This window comes from Cimex lectularius, unplaced genomic scaffold (assembly GCF_000648675.2).
Source record: "Cimex lectularius strain Harlan isolate CLEC.00 unplaced genomic scaffold, Clec_2.1 scaffold34, whole genome shotgun sequence".
Lineage (NCBI taxonomy): Eukaryota > Metazoa > Arthropoda > Insecta > Hemiptera > Cimicidae > Cimex > Cimex lectularius.
In genome coordinates, this window is record NW_019392635.1 from 1,906,281 (window position 1) to 1,928,972 (window position 22,692).

A 22,692-nucleotide genomic window follows, 5' to 3' on the forward strand; every position below is an offset into this window, starting at 1 on the left:
ATTTAGAGTCTAGTAAGTATTTAGTTGCAGCTTTCACCGTATCCATTACATAGGCAGCAAAAGTTAGCTTACTGTCAAATATTACTCCAAGGCACTTAACAGTAGCAGAGAGAATAATGGTAATATGTTTTAATTGTTTCAAACCTCTCACTTAATTGTCACACTAAAGTAGATTTTGTTATTACTTTGTAGGTTAATGTTTTCAAAGTGGAAATTTAAAAAATATGGGTTGTTGGAGGGATCCTTTAGGATCTTGGAAGTCCATCTTATTTTCAATTCTAGAAGCTACTAAATATTTTGATTACTATTATTTTATTAATAATCTTGGTTTGTTCAGCAAAAAAGTCAACGTTTTTCTTTTATTAACATAATAAGATTATTTTCTAATCCTGAAAGAAGTTTACTGACAGGAAAAATTCAACAAATACTCTCCAGCCTAACAGATTCATAATATTATTGTGCCATTCTTCAAATTATAAAAGGAATCACCAACATAAATTGGTGTTCTCCAAAAACTAGTTTATTTGATTTTTTTAAAAATATAAGTTGTTAATAGCAAACAACTAAAAAGCAAAAAAACATTTGTTTATGGGGTATTATTCATTTCCTAAGTATACGATTTAACAATAAACCTACAGAAATATAATTATATAGTTCAAACAAAATGCTTGGAGTACTTCCTTCAGCATTGAACCTCTTTCGCCTTCAGGACTTCTCATGTTAATCATTTATTTTCAAGCCTCCCCACCAAACAGTGAATCTTCACTTATTCCTTTATTTCATTTATTCCTTTACTTAAATTATTCTTAAGTTACTCTTTCCATTATTTTACTTCCTAGACAAACAGGTACCCTCCATTCCCGTTGGTGTCAAAATGGTAAATTTCTTTATTAATTTAAACTCCTATCCCCAGGGTATTCGCGCACCATTTTGTTGGCGAACAGGACCATGTTGAAAGGGTGGTCTGTGCCTTGGACAGTTGTGTCCATATTATGTTTTTACAAAGTGAAAGGGTTTGTCAGCAGTCTATTTTCTTTTGGCATGATTGAACAAACAGGTTAAAATCATTGGATTTGGAGAATTGATATTCAACATTTCCTCAGAAAATAGCCAGGTGACGTTTATTTTACTGTAAAAATTATTTTTAAAAGTTAATAAGTTTTATTATTATATATCATAATATTATTCCTAAAGGAAAAATATAAATAAATTAAAAAAACAAAGATGGGTTAAACCTTACAGGCTCTGTTTTACTCAAATAAAGTATTTTACAATCCATATTAAAGAAATATTAAACTGCAGTAAGATTTACATTATGTCTAAACAGAATGTATAAGTGATAAATAAAAACTTTTAACACATTTAAAAAAATATTGTTTATCTTATTTTATTGGTCTTCCAAATACATTAATATGACTTATTTCTGAAATGGAAGTGACATTATATAACAATTACTGAAAGGAAAAATTCGTGTTAACTGAAATACTTATATATTGTTTTAATATTTGTGTTATAATGATAAATAAAAATGTTACTTTGGTTTTATTCACACAAATATGACATTTTTTGTTACTTTTTAAAGTTTAAAAACAAATTACCATACCTGTACTCCTTCTATATCACAAATATCAATAAGAAAATTCAATCGCACAATGAAACAGACAGGCGGGAGAGGGAGAGGAAGAAGAGGTAGAGGAGTTTTAAAAATGTTATTTACAAATGATTATTTAAGACAGTTCTTACATAAAATCTCTCTCATTCGGAATCACACCGAACAACCCATATTTACAATAACTTGTCTATAATAATGAAAATTGACATAAAATAAATTAAAGTCCAAAAGATATTTTCCAAAATTAAGCCGTAATCAATTCACTTTTCCAAGTATTTCATTTAAAACAAAAAATTATTAAATACAAATAATTTGTTATTGCACCAGAATGGAATCTGTTTAAACCCTGCAGTGGTGTTATACCTGCATTTATAAGTTTATTAACTTCTACCTAAACATAGTGACTATATTTTTTTTAAACATAATAAAATTAAAAATAAACTACTTTTTACAAGAAAAATCAATTTACATAATTTATTTTGTCATTGCAGCTCAGCGACAGACTGACAAAATATAATACTTTTACTTTCCATGCGGTATTAACACGATTATACAACGAATAAAATTAAAATTAACAATAACATATCTTTTTATATTACATACACATGTGTACTACTTTGGTTTGGAGATCTCTTGGTACTAAGAGTATGATTAATGTGGTGAAATAACATTGTTGAATGGTATGTACAACAATCACAGTCTATACAAACTCTGTTATTTCAAAAATATAACATTTTGTCTCTCTGTACATACTTTAAGTATAGTAGACTTTATTTGACGACTTCATGATTAAAAATTGTACATGACATTAATGATATAAAAAGGTCGTGTAGGTTGTAAAAACTGGAATCCATTACGTTGAGTTATCACAAATTAGAATGAGTCCTTGGATTGCTAATATTTTTTGATCCCAGAAGAAAACACCCACCCGAACAACCGGATATTCAAAATGTACACTGGGTTCATCCCTCAGCCCTTATTAACAGACTAATAAGAAAGGCACTTATAATCCCTTGGCGTATTCATATTAACTCTTGTTGCCATGATGGTGGTGGTGGTGGTGATGATGATGATGGTGTGTATTTGTCTTTTGAGCCTTCTTTTTACGTGCTGCGAGCATATCATAAAACGGATTGTGACTAATACTTTGCCTACAAAATTATTCAAACAGTTGGATTAATTACAATCTATAATTATAATTTGTTTGATAATTACCGAACGCATTTGATCCAATCATCTTTTTCCTCGCTTGTGGCAGCAGACATTCTATAAACTGTATGTTTGCCTGTAACAAAAAATAATAAAATAAACATTAGAACAGTAGTAATGGTTTAATTGTTTAGATGAGTGATAAAATACCTTCAACAACTTTTCCTTCGCTATCAGTCTTACAAGCTTTAATAAATTCGGAACCAGCAGCATACAATTCGAAACAATGTGGCTTATGTCTGTCAGCCACTTCCCGAACTTGTATGTTTTCAAGGGGAATAATGCCTCTTGGCTCTTTATCTGTCGTATATTCGAAGTAATACAGGCAATTGTCGTTTAAAATAAACCACCGCCTCTTCCAACTTTTGTATCTACCACCTAAAACAGTTTTTATAAGTAAAATAATAATTTTTAAAATTTGTTTACCATCGGTGTAAAACTTGAATTACCTTGCTTCCACAACCACCCTTCTTTATCAGGATTGAAGAATGTATGCATGAGATCATTTCCATCATCTTCAGGTATTTTGAACGGCTCAGTCTTTATACTTTCATAAAGGCTCTGCAATGTTAATATAAACTTAAATATTCTAGTCTTCCTCTTTGGTGTATCTTTAATTCAATTGAGAAGGAAATTATATCAGAGATCAAAGTGGAAAATCAATTTGGGGCCATAGAGAAGGAGCTGAAATCAGCTCGACTTCTTAAGGCTCATCCTTCAATTCTCACTTTATCATCATAAATATTTTAAGCCAACTTTTCATTTTGGCCAATGTCTGAAACTTAAGCTCTTAATCACTTCACAAACATAAATACATATATAAGTAAATATTTAAACAACTACAATGCTGTTCAATGTTGATAGAAGTTTTCAATTTTTTTTCTTTCAATTTTATGGAATTTGTTTCTCACTTGTCTTTTTAATTCCATCATTATTGGAATAATTTTAATCCTTTACTACATTTCATCATTAAAAATGTAAGAGAAATTTAATTTTAACTCTTAGACCACACTAGATGGAATGCAACGGAAGTTTCCTTGTCGAGACCCATTGGTGCACCATCGTCTGTCAATGGAATGTTCCACTGGGTTCCTTCTCAATAGATCAAACCAATACAAAATATAGAGGGTGTGCCACACTGACAACGAACAAGCATAAACAGAAGAGACAGGCAGTATGACAAGAAAACAGCAAGTAAGCTGAACGATGGACGTGGACCAATTTAGTGTGGAAGTTCAGAATAGGCCTTGTCTGTGGAATTTTAAAGAAATCACGATTCAACTGAGTTACATTATCAACTGAATATCCAAACAATCATTGTAGTCATTCCGTTCAATTCCACTGTATATGTGGCTTGTTCAGGTTGGGTGGATTTTTTTGTTGTGGAAATTTCCTTTGCATTCCGTCTAGTGTGGCGCCAGCCTTATTGCTCCCCCTAATAATTATATGTGCCTAAATAAATGCAAAATCAAAAAGTTAAGTGATTTCCCTGGCTTAAAAATTGGCTATAAACCAGTACAGAAGTGGCTATACACCAATACAATCTAGTTGTATGTGAAACAGTTAAGTTTTTTCTTCTCAACCAATGTAAACTTTATATTTGCACATATACATACATATATATATTTTTTAAAAACTTACAACTAGCAATTCTCGTGGGAGATCTCCACCATTATTAATTCCTCTGTTCATATTAATAAACTGTTCAACTTGTGGTTTTTCCTTTACACTAGGATTGTGTAAGCTTGTGTTCAACATGATTATTGCAAATGATAATACATAGCAAGTATCTAGAAGAATAATGAGACAGACATTAAACCTCAAGTTAGTCAATGTAAGAGAAAATATATACAGACCTGTGTTGGTAAATATATTGGGATTCAGTTGACAATAACGCTGAGCAAAACATTCCATCATTCGGTCAATTTTTTGCGCTTCTCCAGGCAGCCGAAAACTCCAAAGGAATTGTCTAAAATGCGTAAAATGTGCAAATTAATAAATACAAAGGTCAAGGCATTATCAGAATGGAGTATTAGCGATCAATACCTCAGTGCCTGTACAAGAATAAGATCGGTAAAATCGTGTAGATCGACAAAAGCTTTTAAAACTTTTTCATTGAACTCGTTTCTCTCTCCTAGATAATCTCCTATCGCAGTTTTGTTGAGACCTTCCCCTTTGTAAAGGAATGCTGCCACGTCTTCTTCAGTCGCTTGAAGTAGGCCGTGCTCAAGAAGATACTCTATGCCTTTTTTCGGATCCATGTTAAATTTTTTCCTGCCTATGGACATCTGTTTTGCACGAGTGTGATTTTTGCTACAAAATTAAGACATAATTAATAAAAAATAAAAGGATAATAGGAGGATACTAATTTAAAAAACTGCTTAAGATAATGATTATATAAATTTGAAATGTATAAAAGAAAATAATATCAATTTGTTTCGGTGTTTTATAAAGGACTATGAATTGTAGTGCTTCCCCAACACCAATTTTATAAAAAAAATATGGTCATAAAATCACATTGTATTAAAGATTAATGTGCCATTTTAATAAAATAAAAAATATTTTTTCTTCTACACATTAGCCAAAATGCATATTTATGAGGAAATAAAATTCCTGCAAGGGAATGGAAAATTGCAAAAGTGAAGACTCAATATGAGTGTTATAACAGTTGTACGCTTGTATGTGATAAATACTGAACCCTGATACAATCACAATACCATATTAAAGTAATATAAATTAAAAAACGACCATGATTATTATAAATAAATATCACATAAGATGTAAACACAATAAATGTTTGAGCAGTATGGCAGTGTAGAAGTTCACATCTTTTAAGACACAAAATATCTTAAAGCACGCTTAATATTTAAAATGTTATATGCCCGTCTCCAAAAAAATAATTTCTTTGATTTTACAATTGAGAAAGATTTCCATCACATTCCCATTTTTTAAGCATCTACACTTCTCCTGACTTTAGTTACGCTTGTAGCTGCAATTGGAGAGCGCCAGACTCAGAGGAGTGGTAGGACTATTAACCGGTCACGGACGCCTGAGAAAACATCTACATAACATAGGCATATTCAACAATGATCCCATTTGCAACTTATACAATAAAGAGGAAGAAACAGCCACTCATATCATCTTCAAATCCAAAGCAACAATGGAGACATTATCTATGATATAAAAAAATCCCCTGGGGAATGAAACTGTAGCAGTGACAGACAATGAGAAGGATTAAATCGATTGCACTAAACTAGGGAACTATCAAGGTACAATCAGTCAGAAGGCTGTAGTGCCTGAGAAGCACAAAACTGGTTTCCTAGGTCCATCATCATTATCATCATAGGCTACATACATCTAGTTGTTGATTGTTTCTGATCATCTCACTGTGTTTCACCGTCTTCAGTTTTATTGTGGGTTATTTTGTCAATCCTTTTATAAGTGTGTAAGATGTTAAAAAGAAATGCTAACAACAACACAAAACTCAACCACCAAATTTGGTGAAAGCAGCAAAGATGGGCAACCAGTATGTGATAGTAAACAGACAAGTTTTCATCATCCCACTGACCTCAATAAGATATTTTAAAACTTCTATTTTAAAAACAAATAACAAATTGAATATATTTTATTGTTATTAGCTAATTTCAACTAGTGAAGAATAGAAAAAATATTGCAAAATGAAAGTGTTCTTGATATTAACTCAAGAATTAATTAGTACACTACAGCTCTTAGATAGTAATAAATAAGTTGGCATTTCCAACAATTAAATATTTTTGTATTTTTAATTATCAAATTTGCTACTTTATTAACCCCAATAAAGCCTTTAAGAAATCTTAAATAAGTAAGAAAATTGAACAATTTAGATGTTTTTTTCAACATTACATTCGCTGTTATCTCAATTAGACTTCTTTTATCATTTTGCCCTTGGTGGATAAATAAGATAACAAAGTAATAACGTTCAAATTTTAAAATAATAAATTTGAAAGTTAGTACCTGTAAGTTATTAAATAGTTGTAGGAAATATATCAGAAGCATGTCAATTTCGGTTAAACTATTACTGCAATTAACATGAAATTTAGAGAAATATTAAAACAAAAACTGTGTTAAATTATTTGGAACCATTTAATACATCATATAAATATAAGTTTTAGTTAGTGAGAAGTAGAGGTTAGAGGTTTAAAAAAAGCCTCACCTGTCATCAGCAGCATCCATGTTTTCCATCTCAGCGACCACTTCTCCCAATTCATCTTTAAGTTGCTAAAACAAAAGTTAACAATGTAATTATTCTGTTTTATATGCAGATAACAATGAAAGAAGAGGGTTTAGCAATAATGAACAGGATTGCTGAGGTTTACTTTCCCAGCAATTAAAAATAGTCTGTGTATGGGAATACACAAGTATGTCCTAACTTGTTTTTCAATAGTTGATGTAAACTGTGTCTATTTGTCAAGAAGTAATTCGCTTTTAATCAATAACACAAATAACAAGTAGTATCATAACAAAGCTATTTTTTGTAAGTTTATTTTCAACAATATCTCAATAATGGCAAATAAAAACATAATCCTTAAAACTTCACTTTTAAAATGAAATTCTGTAATTAATGAAAACAAAGTTATTTTATTTTTAATTTCTGGCAGCTGATCAGTTAATTATTTACGTGATTGTCATTTAGAACCTTATATAATAACCATATTTTAATATAGCCCCTCAAACAATTTGTATTTAAAGCTTACTTTATAAAGCTTTTCATATTTGAACTATGGTCCGCATTTAACCGAATGTTTCCGTCCTTGGCAATGTTGGGAATGAATTGTTCTTCAAAGAAATTTGAAACCATATATTATAAACTTAGTTATGTTAATTTGTAGAAATCTTTAAGATTGTTTGGCCCTGATGATCACCTTAAAATAGACCAAATGCTTGGCAGATAATTGAATTTGTTTTTTCATCCAGACTATACAGAGATCAGGATTAACTTGTAAACTTGACATTATCCAAACAGTGACATTAGTTTCAGGCACAAATTTCATGTTGTACATTATAAGTTTAGTGTTGTAACAGTTGCCGGTTTGAATATGTTGAACAAATTGTAACATATTTAGAGTCTGTATTTATTTAATATTATTAAAAAATGACAGGTTGTATCATATTTAGAATTTGTTTATTTTATATTATTAACAATTAAGTCTTAACTTCAGCATTGTTAAACGAATAGACCACAATCTACTATGAGATATGACATCAAGTCAAACCTGCATTGACAACTAAATCAAGTACTTTTTTTCTTCTTTGAATTGGTAGATTGAATTTAGCTTATAGAAATAAATGGTTATTAGATTTTTTAAAATTGTACTTCCATCGTTTACCCATAATCATGGTTTTTCACACATTTATTTTCTGTAGTGTGGGAATTAGTACTTTTTCTCAAACACACGCTAGCTCATGGTCTCTGATTTTAGTGATGTTCCAAGAGGAAATTAATTTTTTTATTTAACTGAAACTGATTAAGCCATGCTAAACCTTTGAAGCATCTCCTGAGAAGCAATTCTAATATTCACAACGATTAAACGTCTTGAGCCAAAGTTTTATCATCTTCATCTTAAAAATTAGTACTCTACATAAGACTGTTCCTCGCTACAAGATATTTAATTTGTTTAAATGTTACATGGGGCTCCAGAGTAACACAGTGGCTCAACACTTGAAGGGCAGTGACCCTGAATCGAACTCATCATACTTCCAAATAGTCTCTTTCAGTGGAAAGGCATCAGATCCCAATGGGGTCAGACTGTAGTTACTAACCACTGGTGGAGAAAAAAATCTTGCATAATTTTTTTAAACATTAATATATATAATTTATGGGCGGAGAAACAGTGGAGTTCATCACCCCTCTGCATGCTTTTACTTTTTTTTCTGATCTTTCACACGTATTTTTCAACTTGCAGCCATTTGAGTATCTTAATCTGTTAGTGCTTCTCTGTTTTTATATGAAAATAAGTCTACTAAAATACAAGCCTCTCATTTGTTCCTCCGTTTTCAACTACAGAATAGACACAAAATATACAATACATATGTAGATACATCACCACCCTATACAAACCCAAAAATCTGGTCACATTCGCTGCACCAGATACTCGATATTCCTCAGGGCAGGGTTAAAACCTCTTCCTTTCGTACTAATAAATTACATTCAATCCAATAAATGAACATAAACACAACACAATCACAAATACTATATACATTTAAAAATCCCTATAGCCGTGATGTACTGGAACAACAATCTGTACACTTTGCCCCAAGACTATGCACAGGCCAGTCCAAATATCAACATATTGCCTGTAAACATCAAGCCTTCTACAACTGAAAATATGCTCCCATTATTTTATTCTTGCATAATGGGTACCTATGGTTCTGACCAGAGGTGCCCATGAGTTATTCTAGTATGACCTATGCCTAAGTCTTGTCAATATTGCCTTTTCTTTTTTCAACTCCTTCTTCATGGACCAGGGATCGATGCCTTTCTTAACCTTAATTTCTATTTTTACAAGCCAAGTGGGTTTTTTCCATTCTCCTTTCACTGTATTTGAAATTAGTATTAAATCCGCTAGGCATTTAGTTGGGAATCGTTGTGGAGCCTGCCAGCAGTTTCTTTGGCAACCCTGTCTGATTCTTTAACTTAATTTTTTATTTGTTTTCAAAAATTGCCTAAATCCATTGTCTTCACAAAAAGAATTTACATATTCTTCTAGTCTTACTCTAATTCTTTTTCACTCTCTCTCTCTCTCTCTCTTTTTTTTTTTTTTTTTTTTTTTTTTTGTAATATATGAGATGTCTTATTCCTGACCCAGAAAAAATCTATAACAACCAAGAATAAAAGAGGATAATCTATATTAAGTTAATTGAATTCCAGTGAAGTTCTAAATCTTCGGAATAGAACAGCTTGTAAGAGCCTAGTGCTGATTCATCGTTTATCTTTATTGAGAGTTCCCCATAGCAAATTGATATTAACCTTAATTTAATATAAAAAATGCGTTTTGGTTAATTTTCTAAAGTTATGCCGTTTCAAAGGTAAAATAACCAAAGATAAAATTACGTTTATTTTTTTAGTTTTTCAAGAAATATAAGGTAGGCTAAGCCTTAACATCGATATATGCGATGTTTCCAACTCAACTAAAGGAATACAATATTGGCGGATTTCAACGATTCAATTCAGTTTCACAGAGAAATTAATTCGTTGTTCTAATTTTTCTGAATGATTTACAACAAAGCTTGGTAAATCGTTCAAACCGACAAAAAAACACCTTAGGTTTTGGAGCAGATCAATCTGTATGAATGTCGGGCTGATCTGTGTATCTCTTGATTTTCAATGTTAAAAATTTGGTATTCTTTTTCCATAATTTTAAAAGTTTACGCTAAGGAATTCTTCATTAGTTCAGATTATTGACCTTTTTTCTTTTTCTGTAGGACTATCGCCTCCCCGAATCCGATGGTGTCGGGCTAAAGGAAATGGGCCGGGCGGCGAAAGAACAAGGCCTCATCCGGGGCGGATGGAATGTCGGCAAGACCGGATAAGGATAAACAATCAGTTGCCATTAGCCGTATCATGTAATGTCAGCTGCCGAGAAACAAAACAGCATATTCGCAGGGTAAAATTAAAAAAAGGAGAACCGAGAACTGTTGTAATGTGACAGTTCTGAACAAATGCAAAGGGAACTTATCGAAAAAAGAATATTTAAAAAAATCTAGTACCAAACATAATGAATTTTGGATGGATATATGCATACAACAAATTTAACCAGGGCTAAATTCTTTTCTAATCCTAATCATTACATATAAAAACAAAAGTTTATCTTTTGAAAATGAATATTTTATAATGAATATTGTCGAATTTTAATTTGAAGCTATTAATCTTCCCATGCATTCCAGTTGATGATACAAAGGAGTGAGTCATCAAGGTAAAGGAAAAACATTTTTATTCACTTCAAATTATGAATCACCGCGAGTTTAATTGTTGGCTATTACGCAGGTACATATTTGTCTTGTTTAAATATAGAAAAATAAAAATATTCCGGTTCCCCTGAGTTACAGTGTTAATAGTAAAGTTAAGTAATATTAAATTAAGAATAGTAATAATAGTAATTTGCTGTTTGCCAAAGAAAATTGCTTTATTACATATTTAATTTTTCGCCGCTAACAAAAATTCTCTCTCATCTTACCTGATTCTATGTTGCGACTGGCCTTGGATTTTTCTTTTATCTTTTGTTTATTGATTTTATCTTTCGACCTATCAAAATCAATAACATGTTGTAGAAAATTAATTTTATTACCAAACAAATTTAAAATATCTTTGTCTATTTAAAAATGGCCGTTTTTCTTGATCGATGGAGGTTTATAGAGTTTATGGTTTATAGAATGTTAATAGAAGTTTATAAAATATTATCGTATTTACGAAAACTTATTGTGACAACAAAGTACGTCCTTATTGGCAAAACACTGCTATAATACTGAGAATATTCTCAGAAATCATCAGATATCATCAACTTGTTTAACGATAAACCTATTTCAAGCTTTAAGAGATGATTAATAAAGTTTGCAATGATTGATGGGCATTTATTTTGTCTTAAACGAAATACAACGTAGCAATTGTGATAGCTGGAATGGTATCAATGAGAAAGCAGAAATAATAATAAATAACAGAGAAAAATATATAACTAGTGGTCGATTTACGTGTTCGATTATATGTGAAATGTAGCTAATTAAAACAACAGGAATGTTTTTTATTTTAATAATAATCTAGTGTGATAAGTGTGACAAAACGCTAAAAAACAAAACCCTCGAGGTCGAGAGCAAAGACAACAGGCTGAGATTTGGACCCCAATTTCGTTTTATAGTCTTCCAAAATTGTCATAATAGTTTATTGGCATTTGTCTGAAAACAGGTATCAACCAATAATCCCAGCGTCGATGGACACCTCGTGAAACAAATTGTACCATATTCATTCACCGTCATGGGGCATGAACAAATATTCAAAGGGCCTTGAGCCTTCCGTAAATAAAATTTAAAAAAGAAATTGACCGGGATTGACGTTGGTCGTACAGGTCGTCTAGAAAACGGGCGAGCCAAGCACGTTGCTTGAAATCCCGAGCCCCCCTCGGTTTCATTGGTCGGTCTCCAACAATCAATATCTTTCTCTTTAAGCCTGTTTTGGCCACATGAGTTTTAAAGAAGCCCCGTTTGAGAATTCTCGGATAAAGAAAAAAACGTTTAAACACGAATAAATATTTTCAAAACGCATTTCGTAGGTCATTAATGTGTTATGCAAATTTAAAAATTAAACACTGTTTGGATTAAAACATTTCGCCTTTTGGAATGGTTAACAACTAACTTTCAGTTTATGTGCAGTTATCTGTCTTAAATACCCGTAAAAATCTGAACTGAGAGTGAGGGCAGCAGAGTAGGATGAATCGAAAGCTTGGTTTACTTTTGCAAGCGGAATCGGATCAGTTCGTTAACAAAAGGAATGTTGAGGTCGTTATGGATAGTGAGATTGATGGTGCAGTAAGGAGGTTTTACAATTTGTCTGAGAATTTTTGATTGGATGCACTGAATATTGGATAGCAGATGAACCCACATTTCCACTCCCTAAGTTCAAAGTGGTTGTCCGTATGACTTGTAATATGTTAGTTCAGGTTTGAAGGCCAAAACAGATTACGGTCCTTATGGGGATACACACCTTCAGTTTATCAGCAGAGTTATCTGTAAAAAACTGTACAATTAATTGAGGGTGTATACGCTTCGTTCAGTTTTCGCCTCAGTTCCGCCTCTTTCGAAATGGCCATAGGTGACAGAAAAAGAAGAACCATAGTTTGTTCCTATTTTGCTAGAAGGAAGAAAAGGGAAAAAACGCAGTGATCGATGATGCAAAGATTGGTACATGCAAAGAATTGTTTTACAGAGTGATTTCCAATTATTTTATGAGGGGAAATTAATGATTTTTGAATTTAACTAAGCATGGATGAATGTGTATTTCAAATGAAACAGAGCAAAAGTTGCTCCCCTATTTAATGGGGAAAAAATGACAGTCTTGAGACTTGAGAGAAGCAATATCACCTCATGTCAGGTTAATTGCATCTTCTGTTCCTTGCAACTGGGACAAGTTTTCAAGAACGTTCCCTTCCGTAAATGCTAAACGTACATCTTTTTTATGGTTGACAAAGACCAGAGGCCAGACGATAGCTGGGCATACTGAACGAAGATCTGCATAAACGGCGCAGTTTATTGTTGCAAAAGAAGGTACGAATGCACAAAATTTTTATCTGCGTGAAAACCCGTGTAACTTCGCAGTTCTCACAGTTAATCGCTCAGACATGACGTCATACGTGATAAACTACACAGAAAAACGGAAGGTGTGTGTGTGTGTGTGTGTAGCTCCTTTTAAACCGATAACCAATCGAAGATAGGCATTTACAAAAAAAAAATTAATTAAATAAAAAATCAAATAAATACACAATTATGCACTGAAAATATAAAACAAACCAATTCTAATAAAATTTATAGTGTCAAAACTGACCATGGAGCCTGAATTGGATTAAAGCCAAAGGCGTTACTAAAATAGATGAAAATATCACGCCTCTAAGCAAATGCGAAGCGAGAATACACTTGCCACATTCTCAGATGGGACCCGATGTCTAATCCACGGCAAGGATTGAGCTCAAGAAAAAAAAAAATTTATTTGTGTAACTTATTCTTTTCCAGAAATAATACAGGTCTATCGTTAAGTGTTAAGGTTCAATTGGTAAAATTTCAACCGGGAAATTAGAGATACGATCCCTGTTTATGTACATTCATCTCAATATAAATTCTATTGTGAAATATTTTGTTGAATTGTAAGAAGTGATTAACCTGTAGTTGGAACGTCCCTGCTGTTTTTCCGTCAAACGTAGTACGTCCCTATTTTAAAAATTTATACAAGGAAGATCCACAAAAAGGCCGACCAGTGAACATGGGCGAAACGTTTATGACAAAAGCAGGTTGATTAAATATAAAAACTATTATGTTGTAACGCGTGAAATATGAGTTTGTTTACCCTCCTTCCCAGGACTTATTGTTTAAAAACAACAAAATCATGCCTACCGCAGAAATCCGCATCGTTTTCCTTAAGGATTTAGCTCGGAAGCGTTCCAAAATATTAAATTGCATTTAAACGAAAATTCAATAAACGAAAGAACCGTCTACTATTGGTTTGATAACAATCCCTGAGGGATTTTGACCTTAGCCACAAAGAACGTAGTAGACAGAAGAAGTTGGGCAACAAAAAGTTAAGAGGATTTGCTTGAGTCTTGTTCAGACTTGCCTTTCCCAACTACTCCTCGAGGATTAGGAGCACAGCTTATAGCCAATAGCTCGTCTGTTTCGAGGCGTTTTATGGTACTTGGAAAAACAAAAACTGGAGAAATGAGGCCAGTTGCTGAGTCGATTGGAAACAAGCTTTTAAACCCGTTTGGGCAACAAAAATAAGCGTTTTTTGCATCGTTACCTGAATGATAACCGAAAAAGATTTGGACGACGGTTTGATAAGAGCAAAAAACTTCAACGTATGTTCAAACCACGTGATGATTGAATGGTTAAAATATGGTTCAATCCACTATTCTCTTTCGGAAAACAATAACTGCTGGCATCCGATACAGAGTATTGAAAAATTATGTTTTTTAATAACAATAAATTATTTTAAAAAACTGTTCTTGTAAAAATGAAAGAAATACAAATTTGGCAATAGTTTAATCAAATCTGCCGACCAAGAAGTTCGTCTAGCCGTTGACACCCGGAGCGAGGATATAAATACATGTTCCACGGTGAGAGAAGAGAATAGAACATATTTTGATGGCGTTTTATTGGTAATTTTTTATAATAATTTAAAATCAACCCGACTGCGATTAAAGTTATTAACATACTTGTGTCTCAGTCCTCATGTTTCTTGTGCACTCTGCATGTCAAGTTTGAAGTGGAATGTTAAATATTAATAGATTGTCAAGTTAATTAAATATTTAAATACATTCTTGTTCAAAAAGAAGGCTAAATTAAAAGTTTTATCGGAGCCAAGGGAAAAGAAAATGTTCCCATGTGCGATCGGAGATTCTGAGTCATAAGGCGTTTGATCTTTGTTAAATGAAGAGGTGAAGATCGTCAAGTAGATTTAGATAACCAGATATATGTTGAAGAGGCTAACGTTTGAAAATAAGCACACCTTAAAAAAACAGATATTTTTTGAAATGGAAACACGGTTGGGATCAAAGGATTCAAAAGGAATCAAGAATCTCACTGACGGTGAATTCAAGGATCTATCCTGGGGCTAATTTGATTTTGGCTCAGGTCTTGGCCTAGACACTTCACGGTCATGACGTATGGATTGAAATGCTTACTTTCAGAAAACCTGTTTTTAGAAACGCCGAGGCAATTTACAGTAAGCAAATCTTGGTAATTCAACAACATATCGAAGCATAATAACAAATCCGTGAAAAGTTTAGCCCATACGCCGCAATCTTAATTAAAAATGAAGTTATTTTAATTGAACATTGTAATTAGGTTAGTAGTAGGTTGAAAAGTCTCTCATCGTCCTGGTCGGCATTGTCTAGCTGGTTTTGCCTGAAAGACGCCTTTCCGTATTTCGCCATCTTTGGTTGTTGGTCTTTGCGATACCTGCTTGATGTTTCCAACTTTTTTTTTTTTTTAATATATGTCTGTGGGTTGGTTTTTGTTTCGTCGGTTTTGATAAATTTTATAGAGCCAGAGGCCTAACGTGTTGATCATGTCCATTTGCTGGCATATTTGTACATGGAGCAAATTTTTTTCTGAATGGAAAGTCCATGGTAGTTCCGAGTGGGTTGTGTGCGTATTATATTTAAAACCTTAGGCAAAAATGAACAATACTGCATTTTATTCTGCCAATAATACGCAGCGGCAATGATCGGATATTTTGTTAATAAGAAATTGTGCAGTAATCCTCTGTTATTCAGAAGCGATTTGTTCTTGTATAGGGGAGAACCATCCCCTGCTTCCAAAAGGGCACGATTGACCTAATAACACCACTGATAACCACTGATATCGAAAAAACGAAACGCGTCTCACATGCAAAACCAGCCATTACGATGCTTCTCAACAGACCAAATTGCCTTACTATGACAAAAAAACTGCAGTATTTTGGAGAACAACGACGATAAAATAAAAGCCCTCTTTGTAAAGAACGTAAGTATGTGCGTACATTTCCAAGTTCAACTGGCACACAAATGAAACTTACACAGAAGAGAGTTAATTATTCGGAAGGACGATCGAAGCATGACATGTCTATCGGTGTCACAAGGATACACAATTAACTATTATTTCCGAGTGGAGGTGTTCGTTCGTTTCCAGAAGGACAAAACAACTAAGACATCTTCATTTCGTACGGGCCTGAACGCATTCGAAAAAAAAAATGAAAAAGCCGATTAATTTTGAACAATCGAATGACAGTACAGACTGAGACTTAGAAAATAGGCAAAAGAAAAAAATCAGTATATAAACATCCAATAAGAGTACATCAATGAAAAATAAGCCAGGCGAACGTTTACTAGTAGATTAGAAGAAACTGCGTGTTAAATTCTAAAAGAAGATATTTCTTATCTTTCTTGGCAAAATCTCCAATTAGATCTCACGAACAGTGGTCAGTTATTTTGTCTAATATTATTATTATTACGCCACTTAACTAAATAAAACAATATTATTATTATAAACGTTTAATAAATAAGAACAGAGGCGATTTTTGATCCCTTTCGTAATCGAATATGACTCATACAGTTACGAAAACCAAGTAAGAAGATAAGGCGTTTTTCATTGAAGAAGTTAGTGAAAAATTATGTGCCTGCGATGAATGGAAGTTGCACAAATTTGCGTTGCAACTGATTTGACTGACTAAATTTTAAAAAGTTTCCAATTGGTATCGTTTTGAAAGATTTTTACTTCCATTCAAACCTTAAATGTATTATTTATTTTTCTTAGACCATGATGGAAAACAGAAAGGTTGGCTTACAAGCCCAGGTACAAATGTTGAATAGTAAACATATTTACTGCAACATTTAACATTACACTGTTGAAACTGGTTTTAGGTAGAGAGATTCGACAAATCGCACGACCCCCATCCCAATGACACCCATTGTTGGCGGTTAGCTGAATAGGCACTGCTGCAGTGCCGTTTACTTCCAGGCACTCGACAAACGCGCACTTCTCCAAACATTAATTGAGGAGTGTATTCAGAACACGGTGGACCATCTGCCACGTCTCGGGGTGAGCAACCGAGAACTGACAAATATCTTGGAAATAATCAATCTGAATATGAAAAGAGCTGTGCTATATGAGTTAAAATGGGATTCAAATAAATCCGAATTTCAAAAAATGTACTGTTTTAAAAAACTGTGGAAGAACAGTTGGAAATGTAGAGAAAAGAATATATAATAAATTCCGTTTTCGCCCGGAAACCAACATCTTTCTGAATTGTGAATTCATATTTTCTCGGAATCTTCTATCTCATCAAAAAGGTCCAAAGCGGTCATCATTTTATCAGCAGTTGGTTCATCATCATCATCACTTTTATCAGTCATTTCGAACGACTATTGTTATCATTTCAACGTTCTGAGTAATAATTTTGTTTTTGTCGTGAAATAATAATAATAATAATAATCTCATTATTCGTATTTTTATTAAGTTTCAAGTAGGAATTAATCCTATCTTATTCATTAAAATATTTGCAGTTTATTTTGTTATATTACTTCTCGGTCCACCCTAAGAAAATTATCAAATTAAATAAAATGATTTTGTAAATATTAAGCAATCAAAATTACACATATAACTATGCAGCGTTTAATAATGCAGGCACACACACGTATACGCACTCGCATATGTACAGGTGCGCTCTTTCTCTCAACTCTCTCTCGTTTTTTTCTCTCACCTCCCCTTTTCACTTGCAATTTTGCTCTCAGTCTTTCTTTTTCTCTCTCCCTCACTCTTTTTTTCACTCTAAAGAAACACACTCCGATATTTATCCAAGAAGATATAATTGTACTTTTTAACGTATACATTTTTCAAAAGGTTTCCTTTATTAGTTTTAATTGGCTTCAGTTTCTCATAAAAAGTACGTCTAGTTCAATTTGACAGTTCGAACGGTTTTGCAAATCGCCGCGCCCCGATTCCAGGATGCCAATGTATCATCATTCAATTATGTTCGCTAAAACATTTGTAGAACCACATGTGCAATGAGAAACGTTTGACAATATTCGCCCGCAGCCTTGCAAAGCACCCTTCCGGAATTTCCAAAGCCTTGGCTGCACTTTCTCAACGCATTTCTCTCCTATGAGTGTTATGAAGGTCCTAGTTATTATTAGAGTAGGTCAGTGTCGTCCAATTGATCTATTACTTTTCAAACCATATACATGTTTTTAAGTGAAATTTATGTCACATCATAAAGGTGTTTGTGAATCATGCCGTTGAAATATGGCAATAATACAAAATTTAATCATGTAAAAATCCCGGATAAAAGTTAAAACATGAATCTTCTTAATACAACGGAAAAACCGATTCTGTAATAAGAGTGTACACCCTGTACTTTATAAAAGCATTTCATAAATATTTTTGTGACGGGTTAAAACCAAAGTTGTTGGGAAAATTATCTCCTCTAATTTATCGATTCAGATGTTTTTCCTTAGCTTCTGTCATGTTTACGTTTAGCCCGCTGCTCCCATTGCTAAAAAGACTGAAAGTAGGTTGCCCCAATCATGTTGATTAGTCATTATGTTGGAAGCTTTCTCGGAAATAGATTTCGTAATGACAAACGGAAGTCCAAAATGAGATATTTAACGATGTATCTCGGCATTAGTCTTTTAAAAAGAATTCACACTGCCGTTAAACGGCCACTGAACGGTCATCAACACCTGCGACCTCGGGTCACCCCACTTCCTTAAGACTATACCGGTTGACAGGATTAAAGAATTTATTTCCTTTATAAAAAAAACCTTAACTACGTTTTATCTGTTGATAATCCAACGAATTGAAATGTAAAATTGGCCGTACCAAACTGGTTGCGAGGTCCCACGTGCTTTTGGATTTTCTGGTCGGCCTGGGTGTCTGTTGTTGGACGGTATGTTTTTTGACGGGCCGGCTGAGGGATGAGAACCATCCGGCCTTCGTGAAAGACGGCAGTTTAAGGGCCCCCCTGCCCGGAGGGGGTGGCATACCCTTATTCGATCACTTCTATCACTATCACACTCCACGCTCCACACGTCACAGGCCACTATCACACTCCACTCGAAACTGGTGTTCATGTTCGACTCGTGAACCCGCGGTGTCACCCCTCCCAAATCGCCCAACTCCCACCCGTCCCTGATCGTAAAACACTGTTTTTATTAGTTTCTGCAATTTACTTTTTTTTCTTCTTTCATGCCCAAAAATATTCGCAAATTAAATAACACCAACCAAAAATCGAAACCAAAAAATTTCATATTTTTAATAACTAAAATAGGCTAAACAATACTGCTCTAAAAGAAAATTATCTTCTGGAATGTATTATTTATTTGAATAATGTAAATGGTAGCTAGTTTTCTCTTTTTCTACTGTCTTAAGGGAAAGTGTTTTTGTTTTCTTGAAAATAAATATATAATTTGATATTATTTCATCTAAAAAGCAAGCAAAAAATCTAAAGCATTAATTTATAGCACGAGTTTACTTACTTAATGCATATATATTTAATTACTATGCACAACAACAATACAGTGTCATTACAGGAGCCAGGATTTATAGTTATTTAGCAATACAAATCCTCAAATATGCCATATAATATGCTCACAAAAACCTCAAATATACGATATTATATGCACTAAAAAACCCTTCAAAACATAGCATAATGTCAGAGACATCACCTGACTAATAATAAACTTTTTTTTTCACCTAGACATATATTGTCTTTTTGGTCTAGAACATATTTATTTTGAAAGTAAATAAGAAAGAAAAATCATATAACTTAGGATGGTTAGGGATGCATGATCTGAAGATAAATTTCAAAATCTGAACCTATATCTGTTACCTCTGGTGTTCCACAAGGTGGCCACATGTCGCCTTTGTTATTTAATATATTTGTTAATGATATTGTTAAGTGTTTTACAAATAGACAATTTAGGTTGTTCGCGGATGATCTCAAAGTATTTAAAATAATAAAATCTATTGGAGACTGTAAAATGTGACAAGACATAACAAATCTAGTTAGATGGTGAGATCTAAATTATATGACTAAATATTGACAAATGTGATGTCCACTATCATAAGAAACTTAGTCCATTACAATTTAACTATAATATATGTGATATTGAACTAATAGCTTTAAATAATATTAAGGACCTAGGTATAATTTTTTATTTCTCTCTTTCTTTTAGCCTGCATATCGAATCTATTGTAAATACATGTTTGAAACTACTTGGTTCCTTGAAAAGAAATATGTAGGACTTAAATAGTATATTTTGCTTAAAATATATATGGCCAATCTTAGAGTTTAACTCAGTAGTGTGGTCACCTTACTACCACATTTATATATATATATAGATTTGAATCTTTTTAAAACAAATTTCTTAAATACTGTTCATACAAACTTGGTCTAAAATCTAGTCAGATATCATATGAAACTCTTAGAATGTACTGAACATTAGTTCATTAGAAGATCGTAGATCATTGTTTTTCTTGTAAAACTACTAACGAATATGATTAGTTGTCCGGAATTGTTAGAGAAGATATCTTTTAATGTACCATATGAGGACCAGATTCATTTCTCTATTCCAAATACCATTTTGTAAAATGAACTACTTAAAAATGCTCCCATTCCTAGAATATGCACTAAGTATGTGTACTGTTGTAAAACTTGGCTGCTTGTGTTGATTTAATAAATAAAATAAAATTATTTTCTATAAAAGTAAGGTGTTTTTCACTCAACAAATATTTGTACCACAAAAAAGCCTTTCCAATGTCAACAGATGTGATGGGGCTTGTAGAAACTTAAAATACGTAACTATCATCGATTCCCTGTATAACAGTTTAATTGTTTCCATTTAAGATTTCAATAATTTTCCCAATTCAGTCAATCCGGTGTTTTGTCTGGGATGTTATTTTACTTCACTTGTAATATAACTACTAAAATTCTAAAAAGTAATTTTCTGAAAAGACAAAAACTGTACCTATAGATTTCAATAAGGGCCTTAAAAAAAGATGCTGATTATATTTTTTAGAATTCAAGTGTCATATTGTTTACATATTTGTTCCTAGCAAGTTAACTCAAATACGAATCAAATTTTAGCCTCTTGTATTTTTTCCTCTCATGTTCTTAGTTGCTTAATTTATTTATTGTAATGAAAAATGTTTCAAATTTCTAATACTCTTCAAATATGCAGAATAAAATTTTAACCACCGTACCATAGATAAATACTGTAGGATGCAGAGTTAAGTGTCAGCAAAAAGGTTCTCATGTAGAAAAACATAATGAATAGAATAGGGCTATCTATATATTTACATGTGAGTATACTCCTTCAATATTGTAAACAATATTTGAACATATAAAAGGGCACCACTGACTTAGACCAACCTCTACAGATGGTTCCCACTGACGCATCTGACAATAAAAAATCAGTGATATTAGGTAGGCCAGGAAGAAAAGAAACAATTCAACTACACACTTACATATATGGATATGTAGTAATTTCTGAAAACCAAATTTACCTAAATGGCAATTTTATGATATTTTAATGATTATTTCATGGTGGAGGCAGTGGACGCAATGGTTATGGCTTTGACGTGGCGCTTATCAATGTAAGGCAAAGGTCCTGGGTTCAAATCCACTGGTTCTGATTTTTTAACCCAGCATACAATTTTTTTCTCAATTATTTTAATTTAATATTGTTGCTACAAATGTAGAATAATGATGACTTGCACTTCGAGAATGAATATAAATAACCATATCAATGTATAAAAGTACTAAAATTTGGTAACCTAATTACATGTAGAATATAATGTAAGAGGAATACAATTACAATACTGTGAAATATGCTGTAATTTTATATGTGTAGTTTCATTTTCTCTTGGCCGGGACCTTTACCTTAGGACATCAACACTCCTTTGATATTGATGTTTTATAATATGAGAATAAACAGCAAATAAAACTTTTTTTTTATCTTGGCTCTGATAATTTTTTAAATTTTATTTGCTACATTTGTCTTTTAAAGCATTTTTTTAATCGTTAGTTTTAAATTGAATTAATTGGGAGAAAAAGCTAACCTTGTTATTTCAAGGAGATTGTTATATTAATAAATTGCTTGATTGTTCTGCCTAACGTTTAGTAGTCATTAGTAAGGAACAAGTCAACATTACAATGCCTTTGTATCAATTATCATCAAAAAAATGTTTCAAGGGTGTGAAATTACAATTTCCAATATCCTCATTTATTACATATTTATGTTGTGTGAATGAACAGTATATATATTAATCTTAAAAGAAAAAAAATTAAGAGGTTAAAAATTAGATTTAAGAGTTGGGCTGTAGTAATAGAGTTAAGGTTGAGTTGGAACATCAATTAAGCGGCTGAAAATGATGGTTCTACTCATGTATTATGCAAGAAATGTGTTGATACAAAAATGTATCCAATTACAACAAGCATATACACATTTTTTAATCAACCCTGTATGTCAAAAGATTTTTGTTTGCAAGTACTCTCAATAAATTGAGAAACAAATTTTGATGACTATTTTGTTAGAAAACTGTAAAATGGAAAAGAAGTAGTTTGTTTTTAAGTTTCAGACAATAGTGATAAAAATAAA

The 22,692-nt window shown here is 32.5% G+C and overlaps 1 protein-coding gene and 1 long non-coding RNA gene across 7 annotated transcripts in view; one reads left to right on the top strand and one right to left on the bottom strand.

Annotated features, from left to right (window-relative positions):
- Positions 1–1,351: 1,351 nt before the first annotated feature.
- Positions 1,352–22,692, bottom strand: part of LOC106661800 (cytohesin-1) — a 34,263-nt gene continuing 12,922 nt past the window's right edge. For 4 of the 6 annotated variants that reach the window (XM_024225792.1, XM_014385445.2, XM_014385444.2 and 1 more), the window contains 8 exons: positions 7,014–7,078; positions 4,868–5,134; positions 4,678–4,790; positions 4,463–4,611; positions 3,271–3,382; positions 2,972–3,199; positions 2,828–2,897; positions 1,352–2,763 (listed from right to left, as the gene is read on the bottom strand). In XM_024225792.1, the coding sequence (XP_024081560.1) occupies positions 2,640–2,763; positions 2,828–2,897; positions 2,972–3,199; positions 3,271–3,382; positions 4,463–4,611; positions 4,678–4,790; positions 4,868–5,134; positions 7,014–7,078 (1,128 nt within the window). In that variant the 3' untranslated portion in view covers positions 1,352–2,639. Of the gene's footprint in view, positions 2,764–2,827; positions 2,898–2,971; positions 3,200–3,270; positions 3,383–4,462; positions 4,612–4,677; positions 4,791–4,867; positions 5,135–7,013; positions 7,079–13,951; positions 14,081–18,913; positions 19,168–22,692 lie in introns of those variants that run through there. The other 2 variants (XM_014385447.2, XM_014385449.2) reach the window with 2 other exon arrangements.
- LOC106661802 lies at positions 14,168–17,329 on the top strand. Its single transcript, XR_001339784.2, has 2 exons — positions 14,168–16,888; positions 16,957–17,329. It is a non-coding gene; the product is annotated as an uncharacterized LOC106661802 (long non-coding RNA).